Source organism: Thamnophis sirtalis, unplaced genomic scaffold (assembly GCF_051295495.1).
Source record: "Thamnophis sirtalis isolate CommonGarterSnake01/CBP01778 unplaced genomic scaffold, rThaSir2_p1.2 scaffold_8, whole genome shotgun sequence".
Taxonomy (NCBI): domain Eukaryota; kingdom Metazoa; phylum Chordata; class Lepidosauria; order Squamata; family Natricidae; genus Thamnophis; species Thamnophis sirtalis.
The window spans coordinates 45,837,256-45,849,778 of NW_028261388.1; the positions used below are offsets into that span (position 1 = coordinate 45,837,256).

General features: G+C 32.6%; 1 protein-coding gene across 1 annotated transcript in view; it reads right to left on the bottom strand.

The window, feature by feature from the left end:
* Positions 1-370: 370 nt before the first annotated feature.
* Positions 371-12,523, bottom strand: part of TMPRSS15 (transmembrane serine protease 15) — a 65,411-nt gene continuing 53,258 nt past the window's right edge. Inside the window, exons 22-27 of the mRNA XM_087722048.1 lie at positions 11,627-11,676; positions 9,346-9,520; positions 5,907-6,088; positions 5,592-5,687; positions 3,455-3,594; positions 371-1,724 (exon numbers count right to left, since the gene is read on the bottom strand). Coding sequence (XP_087578174.1) covers positions 1,566-1,724; positions 3,455-3,594; positions 5,592-5,687; positions 5,907-6,088; positions 9,346-9,520; positions 11,627-11,676 — 802 coding nt within the window. The 3' untranslated portion in view covers positions 371-1,565. The remainder of the gene's footprint in view (positions 1,725-3,454; positions 3,595-5,591; positions 5,688-5,906; positions 6,089-9,345; positions 9,521-11,626; positions 11,677-12,523) is intronic.

Sequence of the window (12,523 nt, forward strand, 5' to 3'; positions counted from 1 at the left end):
ATAAAACCCAATAGCAATATTGTTTCCACATTGCTGCAAAGAAAATGACATAGAGATATCTGTGAAATCACCAAAAGTTGAGTTTGATGCTATTGTGCTGGTCATTTCTTAAAAACAAGAACATGATGTGGGATTTTTCTGTCTCTTGGCCAACATGGAAACATGTATTAACTGCAGAAGTATTTGTACTTGTACAAGTACAAGTACTTGTACATTAGCTGCAATGGAACTGAGACTGAAATATACATATTGGATTCATTCTCAAATCTCTGTTTGAAAATTCTTTGATTTGTATATGTACGTATGAGAAAGTGCTTCTGTTGAAAACAATGGTATTTCTAAATATATAAATTCAGGATCATGAGACCTGATATGTGATAGATGCTTTGTTTCCTGCAGTTTTCAAGAGAAAAGTTGATTATTTGTTAGTATTAACAAACGTACTCTGAGAATTATGAATTGCTAAATCCTAATCTGCATGCATGCAGAATAGTTTTGGCCTAATCAAATAATAATTTTATTACTATTGTATTAGAGACTATTGATTTATTTACAAGCTGAAATTTTTCTCATTACAGTTATAAGTTTGGCTCTTCTTTCTGAATTTGTAATATTTCTTATCTAAATTTAGATTGTTATTTCATTTAAAATACAGGAATGTCTTAAACACGTTCTGACAGTATGATTTAAAACAAATGAAATATATGCATATATGATTGCACAGAAATAATATAAAATCATTTCCCATTGATTTCAATAGAAAGCTGGTGTTTATAGGTATGAGTTATTTTTCAAAGATTTCAAAGATTTCTATCTTATAGTAAATGCAGTATTAGTATTATTTGATTAGTCTATCATGCACTGCAGGAAAAACATATAAAATTAATTAAATTGAGAATAGAATGGTTGATTTGAATGGTTAGATCCATAGTATTTTCTAGTTCATTTGACTAGACATGAGAGTTTCATGCCAATCAATACTGTATCCTGAATTTTTGCATAAACTATACATAAACTATACATACACTTTGCATTGTCTACTTTCTTAATAAACTGAGTTAATAGGAAATAATTAGGGAGGTATATCACTGAGGTTTTCTGATTGGAGCCTTAGTAATGACAAATATCATTACTGTTTGAAAAAAGCAGTCATTTAAAAATCTCTTACAAAAGAAAAAAATATTTATTATTATTATTTAACTGTATTCACAGTATCTGCAGTAGACTCTGTATAAGAGTTTAATTCATGGTGCTGTCAACTGCTCTTCTCAGTAAGTGTAAAGGCACAGTTTTACTGAGGGTTATACTTTCAACAAATCAGTATGTTATCTGAGCTACCCTTCTCTTTACTTATTCAAGCATTAAGAGAATAGCTGGAATAAAATTATTGCAATTTCTGGGTAAATGGCAGTGACACTTCAAGAACTTGTTCACATCACTTCTAACACAAACTTGGACATAATTTGAATTATTAATCTTTGCCTGATTATGGCACATTTTATTGTATAGATGCTATAATCACATTATTTTTCAATCTTATATTCTTTCTACTTTTAAAAAAATAATTAATAATTAATGGTACGTTTTATCCAGTCTACAAATTTGAAAACATTTACATAAATTCCAGGGCGATTTGGAAGTGCACACTTGTAGCCAAAGGATGTTACACCAAACAGAAACCACTTTTTATTCTCTTGACACATCAGAGGCCCACCAGAATCTCCCTGAAATGACAAAGAAAAATTAAAATATTGTTATTGTTGGCAACACTATTACTATGAACATAATTGTTTAATAAGATGACTGTCAGTTTTATATAATATTTCTGTAAGCTTCTCTGTAAGTCATAAGTTTAAATGAAACTTATTGGGCCTGTGTAAATTTTATGCCGCCATGTTAATATAAGCATTGAAGAAAGAAATGCCTTTCATAAGGATCCTTTACCCAACCTGTTAAAATCATGGGCAGGAAATGCTTCAGTGAGATAAATTCACTGAAATGAATGTATTTATCACCTTGATCTTGTATTGGCATTAAGGCATATTTGGTTGCTGTGCTCCAAATGTTATGTCCATTACTTGTGCCTATATAGACCTATCCATGCTGTTTCTTTATTGTTATATCAATTCAATCTGTGCAATTTATGTATTTTTATGTAAGAGCCATGGTGGCACAGTGATTAGAATACAATACTACAGGTTACTTCAGTTTGGCAGTTCAAGTCTCACCCAGCTCAAGGTTGACTCAGCCTTCCATCCTTATGAGATCAGTACATTGAAGACCCAGATTGTTGGGGGAAGTATGCTGACTCTGTAAACTGCTTACAGAGGGCAGTAAAGCACTGTGAAGTGGTATATAAATCTAAGTGCCATTGCTATTTCTGTTAATTGCTTGCGGAAAAGGTGGCATGGCTTTTTTTGAACAGGTTCTTTGATGGACTAGTAAAATTTTGAATGAATCTTCATTCCTTCCTTACCTCTCTTCCTTGTTAAGTTGACAATAGTACTACTATTTTTTTTCCTTTCAGCCAAAATGATTAGAAAAAAGGTAATATTTTTCTTGCTTCCTAACATGGAGCTATGACAGAGGGAAAAGACTTAAGCATAAGGAGGTGAGGGGAAAGGAATCAAGGTAACAGGACTCATTCAAAAAGTCTACCAGTGAAAACTACATGACCTCAAAGGTGCACCTCCCCACCCCAAGGAAAGGAAAGTGAAGGCTTCCTTTCCAAACATATGCAGAATGGAGAATCCATCAATTGGTAACCATTATCCAGGCAAAACACCTGGCCAGCAACATTACCAAGCTTGAATAATGGATTTGAATCTGGGCAGAAATATATTAAACTAGCTTTATTTCCAGTTGGTTTCAGTACAGGAGAAAATAGTTTATGGGTGCCATGTGGAACGCCTTTTGCTGAACATAGTGCAAAGTACACTGGCTTTGAAAACAGTATATCACTTGTAATAATCACAAGGATTATGTTGTTATTTCCTTGATGGATGGAGTTCCAAATGTTCAAAATACTTATTATTTAAAGTAACATAGAGTGGTGAATGAAAGCAGAATGTAACAGCAGTGATATAATTATGATAAAAAGCATCCCTTATAACTTTACTTTTATCTCATTGGTATCTATATATAAAGTTTACATTATTTATTACTTTATGGCACAGTGGATAGAATGCAGTATGGCAGGATACTTCTGCTGACTGCTGGCTGACTGCAATTTGGCAGATCAAATTTCATGAGGCTCAAGGTTGACTCAGCCTTCCATCCTTCTGAAGTGAGTAAAATGAAGACCCGGGTTGTTGGGGGCAATATGCTGACTCTGTAAACTGCTTAGAGAGGGCTGTAAAGCACTGTGAGGCAGTATTGCTATTATAAAAAAGAATCAGAAAAACTGATATTTTATTGACTATTCTATGACAATGCAAACACTGCTACCATTTACCTTACAAGCATCAACTCCACCTTCATCATACCCAGCACATATCATGTTTTCAGTAATATTGTACTCTGGCATCAGTTCCTTGCATTTCTGATGTGTTATAAGAGGGACTTCTGCTTCTTGCAATATACTTGAGATTGAATCTATTTGAAAACCAGAAGTATATGCATTGTTGTAACTGATAAAATGATACATATCATGTAAGTCAAATATTATACAGTATTGTCATTCCTATAGTCTACGACTTACCTCCAAAGCAGGACCATGCAAGGCCCATTGGATTTTTATTCCCCAAAAGCTGCATCTCATGTAAGTAATGTGGCTCTCTTACTACTTCGGTCTTCACCTTCCAGCTAAAGCTTCCATTTGCAATAGAGTGAAAAGATTTCTGTGCAGTTCTCCAAGCTGCACGGAAACCAGATTTATGCACAGCAGAATTGTAATACAATTCTGTACATTCTGTACACAAATTGCAGTACACAATTTAGTACAGATGTAAACAAAATCCACAGTGGATTATAGGAGCATATTAGTGAGAGTTTACAGAATGGCATGGATAAGAAGTTCTTACAGTTTTCTAGCTTTCAACTTTCTCTAGCAACTGTTCCTCCTTCACTTATCTATTTTTGCTTCTCAAGATCAAAAAGTTATTAGTTCTAAAAAAAGTGCTTGATTAGTTGGTGTGACATTCCATCCCTGACTCACAGAGTTGACCTTTGAATTTATAATTAGAGAATCATAATATTAATGCAATACAGATGGAAGGTAGAAGTAAATATCTGTTCTCACTTCTGCTTTTTTAATAAAAAAGCTGTCATTCAATGTTTCTGACATAAGTACACTCCAGCTGGAAGAATAGAATAGCTGATAGTTGTAGCATCCTTAAAAGTGAACAGATTGATTATGGCATAGATATATTGTTTATAATTTTTATTCTCTGCACCCATGTGTGTAGTAACAATGAAGCACAACATTCCGTGCATCACTGTATTCCTTTAATTAGGTAGGTTCTAGTCCATTACTATTTATGCCATAATAAATCTAGTCTCGAAAGCGCTGCATGATGTTTGTTCTTCCCTTATTTATTAACTCCTTTAAATATTGTTCTCCAAAAGACATTTATTGTGCATGGTCAGCTTGATGGCTTGGGACCTAGGTGACATTATGTGTATTTTTCATGTTATGCTGTAGTTTGAATTCATTGATCCCAATTTTAAAAAGTTCCCAATTTAAAAAATGTTTTTATACTCTAATGTGCTTTGCAATTGCAAAATAAATATATGCATTATTAACTGCAAATCCTACTAGGGGGGCAAGTAATATGCTTTAGGGAAGATCTATGCATAACTGAAAAACAACCATGAAAAACAACAAGCATTGCACTACTTAGCAAACTAGTTTTAGCTGTTTAGCTGCATTCTTTGTCAGATTTTTTTGGGGGGTTAAATTTAAAGCCACTTGGGAGTACCAAGGATCTCCTTTCTATATTTTTTGTTTCCTGCAATCTACTTGCATAATTTACTTCCATGTTCCATGTTCCTTGGCTATGTGTGGTATAAGTTGCAATTATAAATAATGAATAAGGACTTCTCAGTGGTGGCTTCCATTGTTTGAAATGTATTTTAGTCTAAATCTAATTTATTGTCAATATTATGTATTCTTTATGTAGTTCACTTAATATCTGGTTATTCAAGATGCCTTTATTAAAATAAAAAAATGAATTTTCTATGGTAATATTTGTTTTAATCCTATTTATCTTTATTTTATGTTTAATCATTAAAAACTGCTTTTGTGTCAGAATCTTTACCACTTTATGATTAGTTTATCATTCTATATGAGAGGCCAACAATTTTAGTGGTTTTCATTTTCTACTTTTAATGTGATGACTACACAATATTTTTTTAAAAAAATCAAAGTTTGTTTGTTTTTGGAAAAAAACTACTTATGTACATTTTCCCAACCACTACTTTGGATGGAAAATTAATATAAAGCTTCAATGGATCTGTTTCATAAAATATACTCTAATATTATGACAGTTGATATATCTGAAAGAAAGATGTTTTTATACCCTAAGTTATAGTGATTGCATCAGGAAAATACAATAAAATGAAGAAAAAGATTTAACACAACAGTAACATACCTTCCAGTGTCGTTCTTCCCCAGCCAGCAACAGAGCATTTAGTGCCCGGCAAAAATTGTTTATTTTTTTCTGGGAAGCAAATGGGCTGAATATAATCTGCATAAAAGAAATGAACAATTATACCTGCATTCTCCAGTCTTTAATAATAACATTGCACAAATTGTTTTGCTGAAAAATAAGCTTAAAAATTATCAGGATTACCACTTTATGATATTGACTATTGGAAATTGTACCAATTATTAAAAATATCTCTTAGATTTAGACCCTAATCTGTTAATAATCCAAAGGCAAGGCTGCAAGAGAAAATCATTTTACCTGTGTAATTCACTCTAAATTGGAGATGCATCAAAGCAATGTCACTGTCTTTTGTTCGCTTATTATAGTGAGGATTGATAATAATCTGATCAATCTCTCGGCTCACAGTTTGAGGATATGATAGATTGAAATTTGTGTGCAGGCCAAGAAATGCTTTCCAACGAGATGGTTTTAAATTCCTCCTAAGTCAAAATAACACATGCTTAAATTATGACTTGAAATAGCTTGTGAGATGTAATTTTTGTATATTTTAACATCTGAACCACATTGACACAATATGTTCAAACACAACTTTTACTAATTTCAGTACTATTGAGAGTCAAGGATAGGCTTAAACTTCCAGATATTTTGGATACTTGTTCCACAATCTCTTTCCACCAGTCATGTATGTTGGGGATCAAACTTTTAAGAGTACTCAAACTACTTATTCCTGTCACCCATCTAATGTTCCCAAATTTCTGGCTACTAAAGAGTAGGTTTTTGTAAATGACTTAAAATTTGAAAATATTTTTACTCAGTGCTCACAAAAATGGGTGAGGAGCCTATTTATCCTTTCAACTGTGTGATTATCCAATATTAGCAATATTCTATTTTATTTTCTGTGTTGTCAATCATCAATGTCACTAGTATAATATATTTACGACAATATATAGGGATATAATATAATACATTATTATATTAAAATAGATGTATACTGACTCAATTTTAAGAACAGCAGTTTATCAATATTGAATTTTATCCATTTCACACATTCCTTTTAATAAATGTTAAAATAGATCAAACTCAAATTATATGTGAAATTGCTTAGACATGCTACCAACATTATTAAGTCAAATACTCCTTTGAGTCAAGCTTCATTCCCAAAGATTTTATTGTCACTTCCATCTATATTACTTATCAGCAATATGGAAGTTCATGATTTTTTAATGTCTCAGTGTAGCCTATAACAGGATCACTTCCCCATCTGTTTATTAGATTTGAACAATTTCTCAAATTAGTCAATGTTGCTTGGATGATACTACTGTCTGTGAAATCAATATATTTACTACATTTAATAAAGAACTCACATTTTTACACAAAATCTATATTGTTTGTAATACACTATAGAATTGAACAAAATATAGATTAAAGAACCCATATTAATTTGTGGGCATAGGCATCACAAATTTGAACATTGTTTCCAAGTTTATTGCTTCATGTCCATGTATAATTACAGTGTTGAATTACATTGCATCCTTAGAGAGATAATGTTTCACAATGTGGTGAGTAAGTATAAGATGAAGAATAAGATGAACTGTTTGATTATGAACAATGTGTCTTGTTATTCAGCAATGATTTGCCAGCAGTGATGTAGCTGAGAAATTGAATACATATGGAACAAGATAGCTCTAAAGAGAGGAGCTAATGGCCTTTATTAGGACAAGAGCAGCTCAGATTACGATAGAGAATCATACAGGCATCATAGAATAAGCTATCGCAAGCATGAGTACTATTGCTACTGATAACAAATATTGCAAATTCATATGAGACAAAGATGAACATTTATTATTCATATTTACTTAGATATGTTTCATATGGATGGTTAAGCTGCATTTCCTATAAGACATTATTTAATCACTCATCTGGCAAAACTTCAGAGGAATAAAATTGATTGTATTTAAAATGAAACACTTAGGCTAGTATAGCCATTATAATGCAGATAACTATATTAAATCATTCTTGATTTACTTATAACTATATTGTAACTAATGAGATGTAAGGTTGAAAGTAATTGAAGAATCACCACCCTTGCATTCCATTTTTAGTGATGAAATACTTTGAATATATTAGTAACATTACGAGAAAAAGTTCACATCTTAATATGCTATAGACAGCTTCTGCAATGCATAATGTGAACAACGCTGATGGAGCCAGGAAAAATTTCTAACCAACTCCCAATTAATGTTTTAAAAGCATTAGGAGTAATAGTTCTTATGGCTCTAAGATGCATTCCTTAAAATATGGGTATACATATTTTAATATTCAGAGGTGGGCCTCTTTTTTTTTTATATGCAGAACCAGTTAATAAATTCTGACCACCAAGATTGTCCTGTTTTCCTTTCTATAAACCAAATATTTACAATAAACTGCTTCTTCTTCTGGAATAAAAGTGTTCATTACATTACTCTCAGACATTTCCCATAGTTCATTGTCTCCTATGACAAATATTAGATATAAGAAGATAAATAAGTTCCTTGAAATTGTTCTAATTTAAAAAAATATTAGACTGTGCAGAAAGGAGTAGATTAACACTAGCAATTAAAGGAAAGGAAGAATCTGATTATTATAATATATGGGGGTTATTCTATTATTGGTTAGAAAATGAATATGGATAAAAAGTATAAAATTTAATAATCTAGAAAGAGAAAAGTTATATCAGGATATATGTTAAGTTGGAATGTTAAAATAAGAACAGATGTATATAAAGAAATTGGTGGGAAGCTATAACTATTATGACACAAAAAAATTGTACTCAGATGACACACTGATTGATGAAAGATGAAATGTTTGTTTTAAAGGGAAAATTAAATAAATAACTTTTACAAAAAGAAGAGAAACTGTAATTTAGATATCTTGTTATAAATTTTAAATATTCTATCAATCCAACACATTTGCATGTACCAGAATTAATATAAGATAATCACATAGGGTTATTATGTGAGGAAAATAGAAGTAAGAGGAAGATGTATTAGATATTGAGTTAGCTATAAAAGCAGGATGAAAATCTAATTAATATAAGATTGCTTTATTGCTTTTATCAGAATCCAAGATCTGATAATTAGATTCAAGCAAATAAGGCCATTGCCTCAATTTGAAATGTGAGCTAGATTATTTCAGAAAAGGAAAGGATTATTTAAGCAAATGCTCCATTCATGTAGTGGTACCTCATCTAGTTTGCAAAAATCAGTACTATCAGATGACAGCAAAGAGATATATAATACCCCAATTCTTTCCTGTCTTTTTCAAAGTGCTTCATATTTTTGCAGCTGAGTAATGGGTTTTATTGAATAACTACCACTCATAGTACTGGTGCTTTTCTTAATAACTGTTTTAACGTAAAATCTTTTTATGAACGGTGTTCTTTATTCATTTTGTATATTTTGGGAAAATATATATTGCATTTATTAACAATTATAGTATGTATTCAAGTGAACTCAATGCAGAATTGATTGATATAAGAAGTTTAATTCCTGTGCATCCTTGATGCTGATTGTCTCTTTACTATAGTATGAGATATGATGCTGTATTTATATTATTAGAGAGGCAAGGGCTATATGTATCTTGTCTCTACTTTATCTTTTAACTCTCCATGAATCGTCAGGTAAATACTGATATCCACAATTTTTAAAAAGAAGAATACATGAAGATATGGAATGTAACAACAGTTGAATAAAGTTACCCATAGACACAATGTGCAGCTGAGAGCAGCCATTCATTGTTGATAAGAGAAGCTCCACAGGTGGGATTGTAATCAAAATACAGTGAGACTATCCAAGGCCAAGCACCTATTTGAGCATCAGAACCACCAACAATTCTTGGTTGAGATTTCTGGGTAATCATCCTTTTTCCACAAGCTATGGGTAAGGAAAATAAAAAGTGAAAAGTATGTGTTCTGAGAAATACCATATTTTTTGCTCCATAAGACACACTTTGTTTCCTCCCCAAAGTGCAAATATGGGTGACAGGCAGCAGCGGTGAATGGCGGCAGTGATGCCCACCACATGGAATAGCTTATTGGTGGTATTCTGGGAAGCCAATCCAACCGCCGATCAGCTGCTCGGAGGCAAAGGCTTCAGCATTCCCTGGGGGGCAGCAGACACAGAAGAGGCAGGCTGTTTGCTGTAAGGACACTAGCCAGATGCACTCTGGGAGGAAAAGGCAATTTTTTTTCCTTGTTTTCCTCCCCTAAACCTAGGTGCGTCTTATGGTCAGGAGCGTCTTATGGAGCAAAAAATATAGTAATCAGATATGCTAATTTAGAGTACTCTGCAATAGAGTTTTGAATATTTTTTTGAATACAGGTAGTCCTTGACTTTACAATAATTTGTTTAGTGATTTTCAAAGTTACAGTGACACTAAAAAAGTAACTTATGAACCTTCTTCACATTTATGATTGCTGCAGCATCCCCATGGCCATGTGATCAAAATTTGGATGCTTGGCAACTGATTCATATTTATGTGAGGTCATGTGGTCACCTTTTGCAAACTTCTGACAAGCAAATAGCAATAGCAATAGCAGTTAGACTTATATACCGCTTCATAGGGCTTTCAGCCCTCTCTAAGTGGTTTACAGAGTCAGCATATCGCCCCCACAGTCTGGGTCCTCATTTTACCCACCTCGGAAGGATGGAAGGCTGAGTCAACCCTCAGCCGGTGAGATTTGAACCGCTGAACTGCAGATAGCAGTCAGCTGAAGTGGCCTGCAGTACTGCACTCTACCCACTGTGCCACCTCGGCTCAGCAAAGTCAACGGGGAAGCCAAATTCACTTAACAACCATGTTGTTTAATAACTGCAGTGATTCACTTAACAATTGTTGCAAGAAAGGTTATAAAATGGGGCAAAATCCACTTAATAAATAATTAACGAATTATTTTAAGATGATATATTTATAGCAATAGCAGTAGACTTATATACCGCTTCATAGGCCTTTCAGGCCTCTCTAAGCGGTTTACAGAGAGTCAGCATATTGCCCCCAACAATCTGGGTCCTCATTTTACCCACCTCGGAAGGATGGAAGGCTGAGTCAACCCTGAGCCGGTGAGATTTGAACCGCTGACCTGCTGATCTAGCAGTAGCCTGCAGTGCTGCATTTAACCACTGCGCCACCTTGGCTCTTTAGTTTACTGTGTATTATTTTCTGTGAAAACTATTGCTGGGAAAATAATATTTTTGTTATAAATTGTTTCTGTTGTTATTGCAATTCCTGTTTATTAACGAAAAAGGTCATTGCTGTAAAAATTTAAGGTATTAAAAAAATAATTTAATTTTTGAGGAAATTTACAGATATGCTGACTTTCATTGTATAATCCACACTGCAGCAATTTTTATCCTCCCTTGTTTTACATAGTTCAATAATTTCATATTTAAACTATCTTATGAAACAATGAAGTAAAGAGCTTTATAAGGTAAACAATGTCAATAAACGTTCTGAAATGATTTAAAACTATTTAAAGTAAAAAATGTCAAAGAAATATTAATCAAATTCAAAATATTCTAAAAATGAAATAAAAAGTAGTTGTGAAGTTTTAGCAATAACAACAAAAATTGCAGTAAACTGCAGAATGTATCTTTTGCACTATTAAATAGATCTACCTGGATTTTTGTCTAGTTGAAAAATGTCAGACTATTATAACAGCAACATGAAAAAAAATACAACAAAATCTGTTTCTTTCTTCCTCTTACTTCCCTTCCTGAAGGGAAGCACACTAAATGCTACCTGTATTTTTTTATAATGTTAATACATTTAGAAATACAAAATTATGGGCCAAAATAATGCAACAATACTATATTTTAAAATCATAAATATGTGAATAAATTCTGAAGGATCCTAAAACTAACACGAAAAATATTTTTTAGCAGTAAAAATGCCAACAGTGTAAACAGAAAATGTAATGTATTGGTAAAAAAATGTAAACAGTTACCCTTTTAAGTTGAATTTTTGATTTTTCATAAACTTACATTTACCAGTGCATTGCAAATGAATCACCGAATTATTCGAACACTTTACCCTAAGAAGAGAGCATATTTAATACAAATCAGGCAATAAAGTCCATACATAGATAATGCATTTTTTTAATCAAATACAATATTCCATTTATCAACGGATGTTGTAAAGCTCTGTAAATACTCTAAAATATCATTTGACTTCTCTATGATGATGAATGACTATGTTTTTAAAAAGTCAATTATTTCCAATATAGTTATCCATAGTAATTAATCCTAGAAAAGGATAAATTTTAGAATTATCTGGCTCATAATTATCTATCACTTTACATATTTGTTGTTATTACCCATTTTTTAAACAGCTTGATGGAAAACAATACTACTTTTACATACAGTATATATGGGACTCTTCATAAAAGTTTAGAAACTGACCAAAGGAAACACAGTGTTTGGTGTAAAGAGAAGTGAAAATTAAAAGACACGGTAGGCCAGACTGAATCAACTGATCTTTTACAATCACCAAAAGCTTTCAAATGTCTTAGACTCTTTCATCAGTCAAGAAGATTAAAGTCCAAGAGAGAAAGAAAAAGAGGAGGGAGTAGCAGAGCTTTGCGATAACTACACCTGTAGTAGGTGTTAGAAGTTGGAGTTAGAACATGGTTATCAATAGCAAACAATTATGTCAAAATGCTGACATATGCACAACTGCATAATGATGTTATGACAACTGACAAAAGAATGTAAATCTCATGATTTGTGCTATGATGTCATGACAGGGATTGCTCTTTGCCTCACCATAGATGCCATCTCATAGTAGAGAAATCAATCAGAAGCATTTAGATCAGGGATATTTCCAACCTTGGCAACAAGATTTGTAGACTTCAACTCCCAGAATTCCCCAGCCAACATGGC